The sequence below is a fragment of the Cebus imitator genome, unplaced genomic scaffold (assembly GCF_001604975.1).
Source record: "Cebus imitator isolate Cc_AM_T3 unplaced genomic scaffold, Cebus_imitator-1.0 Scaffold486, whole genome shotgun sequence".
Lineage (NCBI taxonomy): Eukaryota > Metazoa > Chordata > Mammalia > Primates > Cebidae > Cebus > Cebus imitator.
In genome coordinates, this window is record NW_016107801.1 from 645,151 (window position 1) to 663,784 (window position 18,634).

General features: G+C 53.9%; 1 protein-coding gene across 5 annotated transcripts in view; it reads right to left on the reverse strand.

Annotated features, from left to right (window-relative positions):
- Positions 1–861: 861 nt before the first annotated feature.
- Positions 862–18,634, reverse strand: part of LOC108292287 (ficolin-2) — a 26,674-nt gene continuing 8,901 nt past the window's right edge. The window contains exons 1-8 of one of the 5 annotated variants that reach the window (XM_017513080.2): positions 9,069–9,226; positions 7,386–7,499; positions 6,655–6,708; positions 5,136–5,168; positions 4,531–4,658; positions 2,447–2,576; positions 1,782–1,916; positions 862–1,209 (exon numbers count right to left, since the gene is read on the reverse strand). In XM_017513080.2, the coding sequence (XP_017368569.1) occupies positions 962–1,209; positions 1,782–1,916; positions 2,447–2,576; positions 4,531–4,658; positions 5,136–5,168; positions 6,655–6,708; positions 7,386–7,499; positions 9,069–9,168 (942 nt within the window). In that variant the 5' untranslated portion in view covers positions 9,169–9,226 and the 3' untranslated portion in view covers positions 862–961. Of the gene's footprint in view, positions 1,210–1,781; positions 1,917–2,446; positions 2,577–2,970; positions 3,445–4,006; positions 4,137–4,530; positions 4,699–5,135; positions 5,169–6,654; positions 6,709–7,385; positions 7,500–9,068; positions 9,227–18,634 lie in introns of those variants that run through there. The other 4 variants (XM_017513074.2, XM_017513078.2, XM_037732978.1 and 1 more) reach the window with 4 other exon arrangements.

The following is an 18,634-nucleotide window of genomic DNA, read 5'->3' on the forward strand; positions in this document are numbered from 1 at the left end:
ACAGGTCCTCAGGAGGATCGGGAGGAGGTAAGAGTAGAGGGCCAGGCCCCGTTCTTGGCAGACACAAGTTCCTGCGCAAATGCACTTTGCTCTCTTGCAAGCGGCCTGCCTGGGAGAAGCGGTGGAAGGGGCTGTCTGCACTGGATTCGCTGCAGGCCGGCTTTGCGCCGGACACTCAGGGCCAAGGGGAGGGCTCTTCCCGCCTCAGGAGCGCCTGGCGCTCGCACCTGCCTCATTTAACCGGTCTCTGCGTTTTGATGAGGGAGTCAGGCACACAGTCACTCTTGGTTCTGCTCATGAGGAAGTGGTAAGCAGGTTCCATGAACACCCAGCAGAGCAGGTGGCAGGAGCCTGGGTGGCAGGGGTGAGTGGGCCGGGCTGCGGCTGGGGGGCCGGGGCAGGCAGGGAGCCTGGGCGGCAGGGGTGCGTGGGCAGGGCTGCGGCTGGGGGGCCGGGGCAGGCAGGGAGCCTGGGCGGCAGGGGTGCGTGGGCAGGGCTGCGGCTGGGGGGCGAGGGCTGGCCGTTGGACCAGCAATGGCATCTCAAGTGCGGGAGAAACTTCCTCTCCGATGCGCCTTCTCAGCCCCCGCCATCCAGCTCACAGAGGAACCCGGCTAACGAGCCCCAGAATGGGTTTATCCTGCCAGGGCCCCCGACCAGGGCTGCACTCTGAGCCCATCACAGCATCAAAGTCTTGTATTTGTTCTTAAGGAAGGTGCGTGCTGGATAGTCAGAAACACCCTCTTTTCTGCTAAGGAAAGACGGAGGTTTGAGATGAGTTGATGTCGCCAATCTGGAGGGGCCGATGGTGGAAACAGCAGGACCTGAACCTCTTCCGCAGAGCAAGACAAACGCAATTTGGAATCACAACACGTGTTTCTTTTATGAACCCGAGGGCTAAGCTCCCGACCCCACCCCCACCAGCGTGCATGCGGGGCGTCCTGACCCTGCGCCCACCGGGCTAGGCGGGCCGCAGCTTCATCTCCGACACCCTGTAGCTGTAGTTGTACCCTTTCCCCGACTTCCAGTTGATGCCCTTTGCGAAGCTGTCGTGGGCCCCGCCGAGGTAGCGACCGTTCAGGTTTGACACGTGGCACGTTTTGTACCACCAGGCTCCCTGGTATATCACAGCACAGCTTTGGGCATGAAGGTCGTTGTCCTGGTCTTTAGTGGAGAAGGACTGGTTGTTGTGGGACGTCAGGGAATCACCTGCTCAGGAGGAAATGGGAGCGTCGTTACAGGCAGTAATGTCATCGGCAGAATAAGTCTTTCCACCTGAGGCCTGGCCTGGTGGTCTTCCATGTACGGTTATGTAGGTTGTTCACTGCACAATCCAAGGAGTACAGTCCATGACTTCAGTGAAGACTGCCCTGCTGTTGGCAGTGGCCTTAGAAAATTGCCTTTACGTCTAGCCCTGCCACCTAATGTGTAGTGTGTTTATTTCATAGAAGGACAGGAGGTAGGATCATCATTCCCTACTCTGGATTCCACCATGGCGGACCCCTTCCAGCCACGCCCCGCAGAGATGTCAGCTGCTGTCACTGTGCATAGGTCCCTGCTCTGCAGACACTTCCTTCCTACTGATGTCCTTGCTGGGGTTTCAGCACCTGCCGCACACTGATGTGTGCCACACGGAGCACAGACGTTAATGTCGCAGGTATAGATGGACAACCCAGGCTCAGAGAGGCGAGGCCTCTTCCACAAGGCAGCCAGGACACACTCTCTCCACTTCCAAACCCCCCTCGGAGGCCCAGGCCACGAGGCCCAGCACAGACACTCACCCGCACTGCCCTCCACAAAGGCCCCCAGGACCAGCCTGTACTTCTCCGCCTCGCCCGCCATCTGGAAGGATCTATACTTGGCAAATTGGTGGTTGTCCTCAAAGTCCACCAGGTCTACGCGGAGCTCACTGGTTCCTGTGGGAGGAAGGTTTCAGGATCCCGGCAGAAGGGCCCTCTGCCTCCAGACGCGGGAGCTGGGGAACTGGGGCAGGGGCTGGAAGGAGGTCTGGGTTCCATGGAGGCAGGGCGTGGAGAGCACTGAGGCTTCCCCGGGGCCCGCGCGGCTCTGACCCGCTGGGGGTGCTGAGCCACAGGGCGAGACTCAACTCCCAAATCCTCGAGGCTTAGAGGCAGAATTGGGGTTGGGCCCTAACTCCACTACGGGGCCACTGGGTCCCTCCTTCCCACACTCAGGACCTAAGGTGCCGGTGGGGCCGAGACCAGAAGAGGCTTCAGCCCAGAGCTCCAGCCCTCTCCCGTCCCGACGCCGCCAGAGCCAGCGGCAGGGGACACAGCCCTTGGGGGTCCCAGTGCCACCCTGCGTGTGCTCAGGGCCCAATGCCCTGCGGGCCAAGAGGCACTTATGTTCCAGGCGGCCCAGGCCTAAGGGGCAGGGGCACCTCCATTCAAGGCCCCCGAACCCCGACCCCCGGCAGCGGCCCTACCCTGGGCGGTCAGGGCGTGGATGTTGTCATTCCCCAGCCAGAACTCCCCCAGCTGACTGCCGAAGCCCTGCTTGTACGCGGCCCAGTCCCGGTAGAAGTCCACGGAGCCATCTACCCTCCGCTGGAAAACCTGTGGAGGAGCCGGGGGATGGAGCCAGGGGCCAGGCCGACGTCCCACAGCGCGGGGGACCCGCCCTCCAGAGGAGCAGCACGTGCAGATGGCAGAGCATCACGGCCGGGCCAGCAGCTCGCAGACCCCACGGGAAGATGAAGTTCCGAGGAAAGGTGGGCCCGGGAGGGGAGGCAGCAAGCCCCAGGCCGCACAGCAGGAAAACACCGGCCCCTCCCAGCCGCCCCCACAGCCTGGACTTTTACCCACGGGTCACCCCCCATCATCTCTGCATGTCCCCGTCCAGGGAGATAGAGAACTCCAGAGTGTTCTCCCAGCAGGTGTGCAGCCTGGCCTCTGGGACTCCCAGGCTGGCCGCCCCTGCCCAGGGCCCCTCAGCTCCCCCCACACTCACGGTCCAGCCCCCTCCGTCCGTGTCCATGTCACACAGCACGGTCAGGGGCCGGCAGTCGGGCAGGTAGACGGTGTGCCAGCCGCTCAGGAAGTGCCCCCGGTCCCGCAGGTCCTTGCAGGTGCGTGGGCCTGGGAAGGGAACCCGGGGAGTGGCTGCAGGACGGGAGCCCTGGGCAGGGCAGGGGCAGTGGGAGGGAGGCCCGGGAGGGAGAAGCAGGGCCACAGGCAACTGTGTGGACAGAGCGGGACTCCGAGGCCTGGACGGGGACACGGCCCTCAGGGCCATGCAGCTGTGATGGCCACACCCAGTCTGCCCGACCATCCCCCCTCCCAGCGTCTCCCCACCTTCAGCCCCTGGGCACCCAGCCTTTGGGGTACACTCTAATTTTCTTTGGGATAAAAGACTATGAAGGCCATGCCCTGCTTCTTCTTAGGGCGTCTGCCAGGGGACCTGGACCTGTGGTCCTGTGGATCTGGCCGGCGCAGAGGGAAGAAAAGGCAGAGGCCTCTGGGGCTGGGACTGCAGAGCGTCCCGATGCTCCTGGTGGGTGCAGGTCGGGGTGGGCTGGTGTGGGGTGCATGTGCAGGCGGGGCTGGAGGATCCGGGGCCTGCCNAGGGCGTGGAGAGCACTGAGGCTTCCCCGGGGCCCGCGCGGCTCTGACCCGCTGGGGGTGCTGAGCCACAGGGCGAGACTCAACTCCCAAATCCTCGAGGCTTAGAGGCAGAATTGGGGTTGGGCCCTAACTCCACTACGGGGCCACTGGGTCCCTCCTTCCCACACTCAGGACCTAAGGTGCCGGTGGGGCCGAGACCAGAAGAGGCTTCAGCCCAGAGCTCCAGCCCTCTCCCGTCCCGACGCCGCCAGAGCCAGCGGCAGGGGACACAGCCCTTGGGGGTCCCAGTGCCACCCTGCGTGTGCTCAGGGCCCAATGCCCTGCGGGCCAAGAGGCACTTATGTTCCAGGCGGCCCAGGCCTAAGGGGCAGGGGCACCTCCATTCAAGGCCCCCGAACCCCGACCCCCGGCAGCAGCCCTACCCCGGGCGGTCAGGGCGTGGATGTTGTCATTCCCCAGCCAGAACTCCCCCAGCTGACTGCCGAAGCCCTGCTTGTACGCGGCCCAGTCCCGGTAGAAGTCCACGGAGCCATCTACCCTCCGCTGGAAAACCTGTGGAGGAGCCGGGGGATGGAGCCAGGGGCCAGGCCGACGTCCCACAGCGCGGGGGACCCGCCCTCCAGAGGAGCAGCACGTGCAGATGGCAGAGCATCACGGCCGGGCCAGCAGCTCGCAGACCCCACGGGAAGATGAAGTTCCGAGGAAAGGTGGGCCCGGGAGGGGAGGCAGCAAGCCCCAGGCCGCACAGCAGGAAAACACCGGCCCCTCCCAGCCGCCCCCACAGCCTGGACTTTTACCCACGGGTCACCCCCCATCATCTCTGCATGTCCCCATCCAGGGAGATAGAGAACTCCAGAGTGTTCTCCCAGCAGGTGTGCAGCCTGGCCTCTGGGACTCCCAGGCTGGCCGCCCCTGCCCAGGGCCCCTCAGCTCCCCCCACACTCACGGTCCAGCCCCCTCCGTCCGTGTCCATGTCACACAGCACGGTCAGGGGCCGGCAGTCGGGCAGGTAGACGGTGTGCCAGCCGCTCAGGAAGTGCCCCCGGTCCCGCAGGTCCTTGCAGGTGCGTGGGCCTGGGAAGGGAACCCGGGGAGTGGCTGCAGGACGGGAGCCCTGGGCAGGGCAGGGGCAGTGGGAGGGAGGCCCGGGAGGGAGAAGCAGGGCCACAGGCAACTGTGTGGACAGAGCGGGACTCCGAGGCCTGGACGGGGACACGGCCCTCAGGGCCATGCAGCTGTGTTGGCCACGCCCAGTCTGCCTGACACTCCCACCCCCCTGTGTCACCCCCTCCTTCGGCTCCTGGGCACTCAGCCTTCTGGGGTAAAGCAGAAGGTAGAAGAAAATTGCCATGGAGGGCACTGAAGTTGTCTGGACAATATTTGTCACTTTCTTAAATGATTCAGGGACAAGGGAATGGGCACACCGCCTTTGTCTTTTGCTTGTATTTGTCACTTCCTTCTGGCGATGGCATCGTATGACCCTGGACTTCCAGACAAAGGCAGCCACAGGCCGTGGGTGGAGCGCCGGGGGAGCGTGGGGTGGTCAGTCACCTGTCAGGCATGGCTGGGGCTCCCCAGGTGCTCCTGTTCGTGGGTGAGAGAGGACACACATGTCACAGTTTGGAAATCAGAGCCCTTGAGCCCCCATTGGTCCGCAGATACCGTGTAAAATGTGGAGACCATTTTCTGGGCCTCTCCAGGAGGAGATGGTGGGGGTCCATTCAGGGAGTCCCTGAGCCTGCTTCCATGGGCCACATTTTTCCTTCCCTCAAGGGAGGCCCACACTGGCCCCTCCACGACACGCACCCCTTTCGGAGGTCCCCAGGGAAGCAGAGGCCTCCATCCCAGAGACTGTCGAGGCCTCCATGTGCCAACCAGAGGGAGCCTGGATCTTCAGGTCTCTCCGGGGACCCCAAGGCCTGCAAACAGCCCATCTTGGTAGACGCAGTAGTATGATGGGACAGCGTTGCTTGGGGTCTGGGCGCCAAACTGCGTATTTTACCTTTAGACACAACCCGTGGCTGAGCCCGGGGTGCGGTGAGTGTAGGGGGTGTCTTATTCTGAGTGGGTCCGTGGGTAAGGGTGAGTGAGTAAAGGGAGCTTCAATTTCCTACTGCGTCTTTCTCTGATTCTTCAAGGTATTCCTCATGAAAATATGTCGGAAAATTATTTATTTTAAAGCAGAGCATTTCTACAAACTCTGTGCTGAGAGCTGGTTGGTGTGGTTCTCCAGGCCCCCCGGGGCCTGCTCCCCACACGTGGTGCTGACTAGAGATACAGCCTTGAGGCGGCGTCAGGAGGAGGGGACCAGACAGGACCTCGTGCTTCGGGGACAGAGGCCAGGGCTGAGTGGGACTGAGAGAGGTGAGCAGACACACCCACCCCACCCTCCCAAGGCCACTTCCACCTTAGAGGGACAGGATTTCGCCTCAGACACACCCACAGGGCAGATGCTCCAGTACTGAAAACCTTCCCCTACACAAGAACCTCTTCCCCATACAGAGACCCCCACCGAGAACCCCTCCCACACCAAAACTCCCTGCCCCCACCCCAGAAGCTCTCCCTGGTATTGACAGCTCCGCCTGATATTGACAGCTCTCCCTGATTTTAACGGCTGTCCCTGATATTGACTGACAGCTCTCCCTGATATTGACAGCTCTCCCCGATATTGACTGCTGTCCCGGTATTGACAGCTCCCCCAGTATTGATGGCTGTCCCCGGTATTGACGGCTCTCCCCGGTACTGACGGCTCTCCCCGGCACTGATGGCTCTCCCTCCATACTGTTAACACCTCCCTACAACCTGCACATTGGAAACCCCTCCCCCGACACACACACCAAGAACCCCTCCCCCAACACACACACCAAGAACCCCTCCCCCGACATTGAGAAGCCATCTCCAACACTGATAACCCCACTTCCCCCAACTGAGAACCCCCACAACATTGAGAACCCCTCCCCTATACTGAGACCCCTGCCCTGGATGGAGCCCTGGAAGCCCTGCCCATATTCCTCTGCAGCCTTGGCTGAAAGGACCTTGCAGCCCCTCCTCACTCTGGTCCCCTCCTTACCCTTGGGCCCAGGTGGTCCTGCCTTCCCAGGGGGTCCAGGGGGTCCAGGTTCTCCTGCAATTTCCAAAGACAAAGCTCCCTTGAGCAAAACTCCCTAGCCAGGACCAAAGGGTCCACCCTGGAGTTGGCAGCTGTAATTTCCAATCATGACCATGACCCTGCTCACTACGAAGTGACCGAGGCCCCACCTGGGCTTGCCCATCCTGCACCAGAAGGTTCTAGACCCAGGACCCAGACCTCATGGGACTCTGCTGTCCACTCAGTGGCCAGGAGCTGAAAATCCAGACACCACGGGGGGAATCCCAGCCCTTTTCTTTTCAGGCGTAAGCACGGAGGGGAATCCCTGGACTCTTTGAGCCTCAGTTTCCTCATCTGAGGCAGGCGGAGAAGAGTTTGTGGCCTCAGGGCTCAGGTGAGAAGGTGGAGGGACATAGAACTTAGAAGTCGTGCCAGTGGCCGAGCAAAGCTGGTGTTGGGTCAAGGACGGGGAGACAGCACTACAGAAGCGTGTCCACACGTGAGCTCATGGATAGTTAAGAAAGACGCTCCCCCATTTCAGAACCCTGCTGGGCCCTGGGAGTCGGCTACATCCCTGTCTCTAGCAGGGTCTGACCCAGGCTCTCGAGCTAGGTGCCACGGTGGGGGCGTTGCCCAGCTCAGCATCTAGTTTCAAAAACAGCAAGAGCCAGTGCCCCCGCCATGTCCGGCCTCCCCACCCGGCCCACACTTACCTCTCTGTCCATTTGCGCCTGCCTCTCCCTTTGGCCCTGGGGACCCCGGCAGCCCCGGGCAGCCTCGGAGAATGGTGAGCTTGTCGGAGCCCTCCACGCCCACCACCTTCACCTCTGCAGAGAAACACAGATGGCCACTCAGTGTCACCTGGGCCTGAATACTCCACTGAGCCACAGACACACCACTCAACCGAAAGGCACCTGCCACCTTGATGACATCAGGAATGGGCAGATGGCTGCAGCCACAGCCACCTCCCTCCGTTGGGTGTTCCTGCTCTGGTGAGCTCTTGGTCTGTCCTTACCTCCTGAGCACTGGTCAGGCAGGAAGGAGATGCGGGGCAGAAACCAGGCCTTGGAGGCCACCCTGCCCGAGGGGAAGCCTTACTTCCTCAGCACTGCGTGCCCTGAAACAAGTCCCTTGACCCCTCTGAGCCTCTGTTCCCTGGCCTACTGAGAGCGCAGGTTCGTTTCAGCTCCTACCATTTAGGATAGCCTCGTCATCTCAGCCGTTCCCATCTGTTGTACCATGGTCATCAATATCAGGTGAGAAGGACACCAGGAGAGAGGCTACCAACGTGACTCCTACGCCCAATCTTGTGAACAGAGCTGAGAGTGGATGGGCTCCTGTGGGTCCACCGTGTCCCTCCACAGAGGGAGGCGTCCTTCAAGGACACAGAACTAGCTGGTGCAAAACTAGACCTGGAAGGCAGCTTCGTCGTTTTCAATTAGGTATCTCCAATTCAAGTTAGATGGTGTATTATAAAAATTACATGTGCCGTTATTTGACCATTTAGAAGCTCCAGAAGTGTTTAAGGAGGAGAATAATGCTGTCCTAACTCCACCACTCCACAGTTACCCACTAGGAGCTTCCAAGTGACCCTGCTGTCCCTGGCCTGTCACCCTCCAGGATCTCTCCTGGAATGCAGTGCTGGCCGCAGCACCCCTGAGCTCCGGAAGCCCCAGCTCTGCTGCGGATAGAGCCGTGTCTCCTCCTGAGCACTGCAGACATCCCAACAGGAGTCTTTGCAGGCATCGAAAACATCACAAACTCCTGACCCTCCGTCAGGTAGACGGAGTCAGGACCTGATTCCAGGGTCCGCATGTTCAACCTGCCTTCCCATACTTTGGAACCCGTGGTTGGGCACCCAAGTGTCCTCTTGGGAGCCCCAAAGGAGGGCCAGAACTGGCGGGGACAGTGCCACTCCTATGGTGCCACGTCAGGGACACCATGGGAACTGCCACCTTCAGAGCCCAGTAGTTCCTGGATGGAAACGTCCCACAGTGCTGGGTGCCCATCCCTGCTGACGCTCTGTCTCCCCATGATGGCGGTCATGGTGGAACACCTGACTGCTGCCTGCCCAGCTGGCGCCACAAGCCCCTCCTCCCCTCACAACACCACGACCGCGCCTTTTACGCTTAGAGGACATGTGGCCCGGGGAGGCTGGAAACCTGCACTGTTTCGGTGACGGGCGGGCAGGCAGAGGACACCCCATCTGTGAGACACCGCATGCATTCAGGGTCTCTGCGTCTGCTCACACAGACGACATGTGCGGAGCTGCTGTCTCGACAGATGACACACCACATGGCCTGGGGCAAGGCCTGGAAGCCAGGAAGCTGCCAGTCATGAAGCTGCCAGCTTTTGGGGATGAGAAGTTTCCAAGAGGAGGTCCTGAAGTGACTCACCTGGACAGGTTTCTGCTGCCTGGACAGCCCAGGACATGCCCAGGAGGGTGAGCAGCAGGGTGGCAGGGCCCGGGACCCCCATAGCTCTGTCTAGCTCCATCTCTTCTGGTCTTTGCTTCAAGAGGTCCCTGACCTCTTATAGGGCTGGAGAGGCCAGCCTCCCTCAGACTCCAATTTCTCATCTTCCGAGTGACAGCCGCTTCCTCTCCGCCGGCTTGGTGACGCCAGCAGGAGGTACGGGGTCATCTCCAGGGCTGCTCCTTCCACCCTCCCCTTGGGGATCCCACGGCATCTCTCATCCCTGCAGGGGATGGTCTATTCCCAGGGAACAGGCTGACTCGCTTGTGGCCTTGCACAAAGCCCAGGCCCATCCGCCCACCTTTGTTCAGTGGTGAGCCGATGACACCAGGAGCTGAGGACGGGAACAAGGAAGGGTTTGCTAAAGATGCTCTGCTTCAAAGAGTTCTCTCTCCCTTGCCCGAATCCCTGGAGTCCTCACAGCCAGATCTGGTCATTGGCCACTGGGCTGGACCTTACACAGCAACCCTCACCATGTCATGAGTGGACTTGGGACGCTCCTCAGGAGCCTTGGAAACTGCCACTGGGCGGTCCAGGCAGGATGTCAGGGCCAGAAGGAGAGGAAAATGCACATGTGTCCACCGATTCCTGGGGAAGTGTGTAGAGCTAGGTTTCCCACTTCAGTGGCACACAAACGTGAGGGCAGGGAGACAGGGTGGGGAGCCTGGGGGACTAAGACGCCGGTGCACGTCTGAGGGGGAGGCCTTGAGGGGCTGAGCCTGTCGGGAGGGTGAGAGTAGGCGCATTTCACTCCTAGGGCCCAGGGGAGCCCTGGAGCCTGAGGCCAGGCAACCCACCTGCAGGCCGCTGTGGTCTTCAGTGACAATCCCTGGAGCAGAACTCTGGCCTTACAGCCCACCCTGCCCGAGGGGAAGACTTACTTCCTCAGCACTGTGTGTCCTAAAACAAGTCCCTTGGCCCCTCTGAGCCTGTGTTCCCTTGCCTACTGAGGGCGCAGGTTCATTTCAGCTCCTACCATTTAGGATAGCGTCGTCATCTCGGCTGTTCCCATCTATAGTACCATGGCCATCAATATCAGGTGAGAAGGACTCGGGGAGAGAGGCTACCAAGGCGACTCATTCGCCTGATCTTGGGAGCAGAGCTCCCAAAGGCACACTCTCACCCAGGGAGGAGCCAGCCCAGAGGCACACTGTCACCTGGGACTGAGCCAGGTTAGAGACAGAGACAGTAGCAGGTGGGGCCCCAGACCCCGTATACCTAGGACCCCCCAGAGACAAAATCAGCGCCACACCTGCACTACCACTGCCGCACCCCACCTGCTGCCATTGGGATGCTGGGGTGCCTCCTTCCTTAGCAAGATCAGTAGAAGGACTTTTAACTGTGACCCCAGCCCAGGAAAGCCACGCAAAGAACTAAATTCCACTGGATATTCCTTCGATGCCCATGGAGATGCGTGGTCCTGAGACTATGACTAGTCAAGACCCCCCTGGGGTCCGTGGTGTTGAGGGCTGTGCTGGATGTGGTCCAGGAATGAGCCTGGGGAAGACACGGGCTCCACGGAGGTGCAGAAATGGAACCTAAGAAGATGGCTTGGGGGCATCTTCCCCCAAGTCCTGAAGTCACCTGCAGAGGAGCCAGGTCCCCAGAGCTGCCCAGTGAAACCCCAGTAGCCAAAATTCCGGGTCCTTGGACAAGTTCCTTAAGTGCATTCTATTTGTCCTTCTTAATAGGAGGATCTTTCAAACCTGGGTGACTTAGAATTAAGTCTAGAAGGCTTTAAAATCTCAAAGACATTATATTAATATTTTAGTGTTCAGAAATCTAAAAAAATATGCTATGTAAAGCACTCGTGATAGTCAAGAGAATTTGGTGTATTGGAGCAGGTGCAGGGTAACTTCAACAGAAAATGGCCAAATGAGTATTGATTTGACAGAGTGCATTTCTGCAGAAGCCTTACTGAATTCGTACAAACTACTGAATCAGTTTATTGGAACTCCAAGTTTATCACATGGTGAATTTAAATGATTATATTTCTAACAGTTCATATTCAGAAGGATTTTTTAAAGTTACACAAAGTACTAAAGGATGAATGTGGTATATTAAATGAATAAATGCAGTTACAATGTTTGAAGGTGTTTAGTTAACTAAGTTAGAGAATGGACCAAGAATCATTCACAGGTTCCTTACAGGTGGTTATTAATAGATAGAATAATAAGATTTATAAGTCACACTTCAAAAATGAAGGCAGAATGCAGCTTTTATTAAGTACGATTTTTAATAAACGGAAATAATTAAATTCATTTTAGAAAACGAAGACCTGAAATCTTTGGTGCACTCAGAATTGCCCACAAATGATAACATACCAAAAACAAAGCCCTCACAAGCACCAGCGTAAATGTCGGTGGGGGATGCTTCCAGGGGGTCATGTCACTTGTTATGGGTAAGGAGGCTGAGGCCCAGAGGTGGGCAGAAGGTTCCAGAAGGCACATGGCCAGCTCATGGCTGAGACAGCATCCAGCCCCAGCAATTTGGGTCCCACCCTTGGCCTTTTCTATACCCCTGTTGGGGTTCTCTTAGAGGGACAGAAATAATGGGATATATATATATATATATATATATATATAATGAGGAGTTTATTAAATATTAACTTACAGGATCACAAGGTCCCACAGTAGGCTGTCTGCAAGCTAGAGCAGCAAAGAGAGCCAATGTGAGTCTCAAAACTGAAGAACTCGGAGTCCGATGTTGAAGGGCAGGCGGCGTCCAGCACGGGAGAAAGGCGTAGGCTGGGAGGCCAGGCCCGGTCTCGCTTTTTCACGTTTTTCTGCCTGCTTCGTATTTGCTGGCAGCTGATTAGATTGTGCCCACCAGATTAAGGGTCGGTCTGCCTTCCCCTGCCCACTGCTTGAAATCTTAAACTCCTTTGGCCACACCCTCTAAGACACACCTAGGATCCATACTTTGCATCCTTCAATCCAATCAAGTTGACAGTCAGTATTAACCATCACGCCTTCTTCCAGAAGTTTCCCTCCCACACAAGGTCCCTCTGTGCCTGAGCCCAGGTCTCCACCCTCAGGTTGCCAGCTGTTCTAGGACAGGTGGCACTGTGCACAGGAGACAGACAGGCCCCATCGGGTCCCATCGGTGGGGTCTCAAACGTGACCACCGTCTCACAAAGGCCAGGAGGAGGGACATGGACGATGCTGCCATGAGACTCTTGTAGCAGAGGGCAGTGGCTTCATGTTGCCGGAAGGTAAATGGTGATCATGGAAAGTCAGTTACGACAAATTCTAACACGACCACTAAAATAACAACTTTCAAGATTCAAGCCATACAAAGTATATTCTCGGACAACAATGGAATTAATTAGAAATCAAGAAAAGAAAGATGTCTAGAAAATCCCCCCAAATATTTACATACTAAATAACATTCTTCTAAATAAGGTATAGGACACAAAAGCGGTCAAAGGAGAAATTAGAAAGAATTTTGAATTGAATTAAAACAAAAATGCAGTAAAATACAGTTTGCATGGTGTTCCTAAAGCACTCCTTGGGAGGAAATTACAGGGCTAAACGCTCACTAAAAAGGAGGAAAGGCCTCAGGTCAACAGCCTCTGCTTCCGTCTTAAGAAACTAGAAAAAGAAGAGTAAATTAAATCCAAAGTAGAAAGAAGAGAACAAATAATTATGAAAAAGACCAGAAAATCAATACAACCTGAAACTGATTCTTCGAGAAGGTAAATACAATTTATAAATCTCTACTCAGATTGAAGAAAAGAGATAAAAGAGAGAGAATGCAAACTGTCATTATTAGATCGATGACCTCACCGCTAATTCTACACATTTTAGGAGGAATGTAAAGGGATATTGAAGCAATTTCGTGCCAATACATTCAACAGCAGAAATGAAATGGACAATTTCCTTGAACCACCAAAGTCACTCAAGAAATACATAAGCTGAACAACTGGCGTGGTGGCTTATGCCTGTAATCCCAGCATTTTGAGAGGCCGAGGTGGGTGGATCACTTGAAGTCAAGAGTTTGAGACCAGCCTGGGCAACATGGTGAAACCCCATCTCTACTACAAATACAAAACTTAGCCGGTGTGGTGATGGGCACCTGTAATCCCAGCTACCTGGGAGACTGAGGCAGGAGAATCACTTGAACCCGGGAAGGCAGAGGTTGCAGTGAGCTGACGTCGCACCATTGCACTCCAGCCCGGGCAACAAAAGCAAAATTCCATCTCAAAAACAAAACAAAACAAAACTGTATACATATAAAATTAATTGAAATTGTAGTTAAGTCTTTATTTTTATTATAAAGAAAGTTTATCAGGATAATGTGGTACTGATGCAAAGGTAGACTTATAGACCAATGGAACAGATAAGACAGTCCGCAAAGAAATAGGTCTACAGAATAAAGAGCCCACCAAAAAAGTCTCCATGCCCAGACAGTGTCACTAATGAAATCTACCAAATATTTAAGGAAGAAATAATGGCAATTCTTCCCACATTCTTTCTGAAAATCAGAAAGTTACAAGTACTTCAGCACTCTTTCTATGAGCCCAGCAGTCCCCAGATAACAAAAGTAGGTAAAAATCATTGCAGGAAAAAAATAACTGCAGACTGTTAGTCCTCATCAACATAGATCCAACAATTTTAAGCCAGATTTTAGCAAACTGAACCCAACAGTCTATGAAAATGTATCACAAGCAAGTGAGGTCTAGCCCAGGAATAGAATGTTTGTTTACCACTTGAAAATCAATGTAATTCAGGCCGGGCGCGGTGGCTCAAGCCTGTAATCCCAGCACTTTGGGAGGCCGAGGCGGGTGGATCACGAGGTCAAGAGATCGAGACCATCCTGGTCAACATGGTGAAACCCCGTCTCTACTAAAAATACAAAAAATTAGCTGGGCATGGTGGCGCGTGCCTGTAATCCCAGCTACTCGGGAGGCTGGGGCAGGAGAATTGCCTGAACCCAGGAGGCGGAGGTTGCGGTGAGCCGAGATCGCGCCATTGCACTCCAGCCTGGGTAACATGAGTGAAACTCTGTCTCAAAAAAAAAAAAAAAAAAAGAAAATCAATGTAATTCTCCCTCTGACCAAGTTAAAAAGAATATATGATCACCTCAAAAGAAACAAAAAGATCTGAACGTCTTCATCCATTCCAGATAAAAAAGGCTCTTGAAAATGAAGAATAGAATCTATTCATTTTCTATCACTGTGTAACAAATTGGTACATCTTAGCAGCTTAAAAGAACACGTTTATTACCTCATAGTTTTTGTGGGTCAGGAGTCCATGCACAGTTTAATGGGGCCCTCTACTGAAAGTCTCAAAAGCAACAATTGAGGTATCAGACAGGGCTATGGTCTCATCTGTGGTTCAACTGGGGAATGGTGTGTTTTTAAGCTCACTCAATTTAGGGGCAGACTGCAAATCCTTGGAATTGTACTAATAGGAATGAAGGATCCATTTTCTTGCTGGTTTTTGGTAGGAAGATGCCTTTGATTCCTAAAGACTACCTGCAGTTCCTGTCCCATGGCGTTCCCCAAATAGCTACTTCCTTCCTCAAAGCCGACAAGGGAGTGAGAGACTCCAGCAAGATGGGAGCTACCGATTTATGCAATAATCACATACACAGCTTCCTCTTTGCCATACTCTGTTGGTTAGAAGCAAATCACAGATTTTGTCTATACTCAAGGGGGCTGGGGGGCAATAGGGACCAGACCTGCTATGAGCAGTGAGGTGCAAGGATCCTGGGGACCTCCAGGGGCTTGTCTACCATAGAAGGAAGCTTCAAAGGGCATCCACAAATAAAACCCCAGAGTTCACATGACGTTGAATGGTACAAGACTGGATGAATGGTATTAGTACAATCAAGAGCAGCAGAAGGTCTTCACTCCCACCATTTCCACTTAGCAGGGACTAGATGTCCTAGTCAGTGTCATTGGCAAGAAAAAGAAGTCATGCATATTAGGAAAGGAAAAAGTAAACTGCTTTTTATTTAACACATGACATGATTATGTAGAAAATCTGATCAAATCTATGAAAAATCTACCGGAATTAAAGAGTGAGTTTAACAAGGTTGTAGTCTATTAACTTCCATATATACAGATCCATTGTTTCTTCAAATGTGAATCACCAATGAATAATCAGAAATTAACTTAAAACACCTTTCACAATAGCACTGAAAATATAAAATGCTTATGGATAAATCCAATCAAATATGTGTAAGACCTATTCAGAAAACTACAAGATATTATTGGAAATTAAAAATCCCAGCAGCTTTTTTTTTTTTTAACACAAATTAAAGTTGATTCTAAAATTTTGTGGAAAAACACAAAATGTAGAATGCCAAAACATCTTTAAAAAATTTGGAGGGTCAATACTACCTGATTTCAAGAATTATTATAAAGCAACACTATCAGGAAAATGGTTGTTTGGATGTAAAGGCAGACAAATAGAACAATGAAACAGAATAGAGATTTTAGAAATAGACCCATATGGATGTGGAAATTGATATTTGATAAAAGCACAAAGGAAATGTAGTGGAGAAAAGCTAGACTTTTTAATAAGTGATGCTGAACTAATTGAATATGTAACAAAAAGAACATTGATCCCTACCTCACCATTATATAGAAAAATTAATTTGAAATAGATCATAGCTCTCAGTGGGAAATAGAAAAATATAAAACTTCCAGAAGAAAAGATTGAGGTTAGGCAATGATTTCTTGGTTGGGATACTAAAAGCATAATCTCTAAAAGCAAAATAATTATTAATGGATTGTATCAAAATTTAAATACTCTGTTGTTTGGGCTGGGCACAGTGGCTCCTGATGGTACTCAAGGGCAAGACTTCGAGACCAGCTTGGCCAACATGGTGAAACCCCGTCTCTACTTACAATACAAAAAATTAGCCCAGCGTGGAGGCACATACCTATAATGCCAGCTACTTGGGAAGCTGAGGCATGAGCATCACTTGAACCCAGGAGGCAGAGGTTGCAGTGAGCCAAGATTGGGCCACTGCACTCCAGCCTGGGTGACAGAGCAAGATTTTATCAAAAAAAAAAAAAAAAGTTCTGCTGTTTAAAAGACTGTGTTAGAGGGATCAAAAGAAAGCCACAGTCCAAATGAAAATCCCAGCAGCCCCCTTTTTTAAAAAAGAACTGAAAAATCAGCTTCAATTTTTACAAAAGCAAGGCTGCTGGGATTTTTATTTAGACAGCATTGTATCTGCAGAATCAATTTCAGAGGAACAGGCAGCCTAACATCACCGACTCTTCCTAGCCACAGACTCAGAGGAAGTATTTGCAAATCATATGTTGTAGGTGGAAGAATGGCCCCCAAGCCAGCAACCCTATCTGGCAAAATGCAGATGAGACAGGGAGATGATCCCGGCTTCTCTGGGTGGGCCTGATGTCATCCCCAGGGTCCTTCTAAATGGGGAGCAGTAGAGTTAGGGTCAGAGAGGAAGAGGAGGCAGTGAGGACGGAAGCCAAAATTGGAGTCACGCTCTTTGCAGACAAAGGGAGGGGCTGTGAGTTCTCACTCAGTGGCCTCCGGAAGCTGGAAAAGGCCAGGAAGCAGGTTCTCCCTGGAAGCCTCCAGAAGGAACCCAGCCCTGTCAACAACTTGTTCTTAGGCTTCTGACCTCCACAACTGTAAAATAACAATTTTGTGTGATTGTAAGCCTCTACGTTTGTGCAATTATCTTACAGCAGCGATAGGCTCTCTCATGCATCACGGACAGTTGATAAAGGGCTTGTACTCTGAACACAGAGAGAACTCTTCAAACTCAGTAAAAACACAACTAACCATCCAATCAAAAACACAGGCACGTGATGCAAAAGGATGCTTCACCGAGTAAGACGTGTGGAAACAGCACATAAGCCCATGAAAAGATGCTCAGCGGCATTAGTCGTAAGGAAGATGCAAACAAAACGTGATGAGACGTCACCACACCCCTGGGAAAACGGTTAAACCTAAAAGGACGATGACACCAAGTGCCAACGATGAGGTGGAGGACCCGCCTCTCTTGCATTGCCGGATGAAGTGGGGCAGCCTGGTTGGAAAACTGCTTTGCAATTTCACGAAAAGTTAAAAACACACCTACTGATAAGGTGTGGCTGCATCCCTGCCCAAATCTCGAATTTTAGCTCCCAGAATTCCCACATGTTTTGGTAGGGACCCGGTGGGAGGTAGCTGAATCATGAGGGCGGGTCTTTCTCATGCTGTTCCCGTCAGAGTGAACACGTTTCACGAGAGCTGATGGTTTTATAAAGGGGAGCTCCCCTGCACACGTGCTTTCTTGCCCACTGCTGCGCAAGACATGACTTTGCTCATCCTCCGACTTCCACCATGACTGTGAGGCCTCCCCAGCCATGTGGAGCTGTGAGTCCATTCAACCTCTTTCCTTTATAAGTTACCCAATCTTGGGTTATGTCTTTATTAGCAGCGTGAGAACGGACTAATAATGCCTACTTACCAACCAATCCAGCCATTTCCAGCCCTGCATATTAATCCAGGAGAAATTAAACCATTTGTTCACACAAAGACCTGTGCACAGATGTTCATGGCAGCCCAGTGTGTCATGGCCCCAGCTGGAAGCAACCTAGATGTCCACTGACACTTGAATGGACACACAGCTGTGGCCTCCAAGCACAGAGTACGACTCTGCTGGGTGGACACACGCTGTGGCCTGTCCACGCATGGAGTATGACTCTGCAGTGAAGGGAAATGAACCGCTGTGCACAGTACAACATGATGACCCTTGAAATAGGAGGAAGACAGGCAGTAGAGAGTGGCTAGGATGTCATTTCACCTGTAAAACATCTCAGGAAAACAAGCTACAGCGACAGAGACAAGCGCAGACGTCGCCTGGGACCTCGGCCAGGCCAGCGGGACCGGGAGGGGCGGGACTGCAACGAGGAAGCCTCTGGGGGTGACAGATCTGTTCCTTGTCCCCACTGGGGCTGGTTTCACAGGTGCATCCTCTGTCAGCCTACTCTTAAGTTGTACGCTTCAAAGCCGTGCAGTTTATTCGCCGTCAAGCACACCCCTGTAGGCTCTTAGAAAGGAAAATCCTGGGGGACCGAGAGCACAAGCTTTCCGACAGCCCTCACGGGCCTCTCCTTCGGGGTGAGGGGCAGCCGGCCTCTTCTGCCCATCACAGTCCACCTCCCCATAGACCCACATCCTCCCTCTCAGCACCTGGTCCCAGAAGGAGCTCTGGAGGGGCCAGGCAGGGAGCCCTGTGCCCACTTTGCCCAGCTCCCTGATCCTGGGGGGTATGGGGCTCTGGAGACAGAAAGGGGCGAAGAACAGAGGACTGGGCGTGGGCTCGGCCTGTGGCCACGTGGGAGGGAGCACCAGCGGGCAGCGCTGCCCCGCCCCTCCCCTCCTAGCCCCGCCCCCTCCCCCTGCAGCCCAGCCCCTCCCCTCCGCAGCCCCGCCCTCTACCCTCCGCAGCCTAGCCCCTCCCCTCCGCAGCCCCTCTCCTCCCCTCCGCAGTCCCGACCCCTCCCCTCCGCA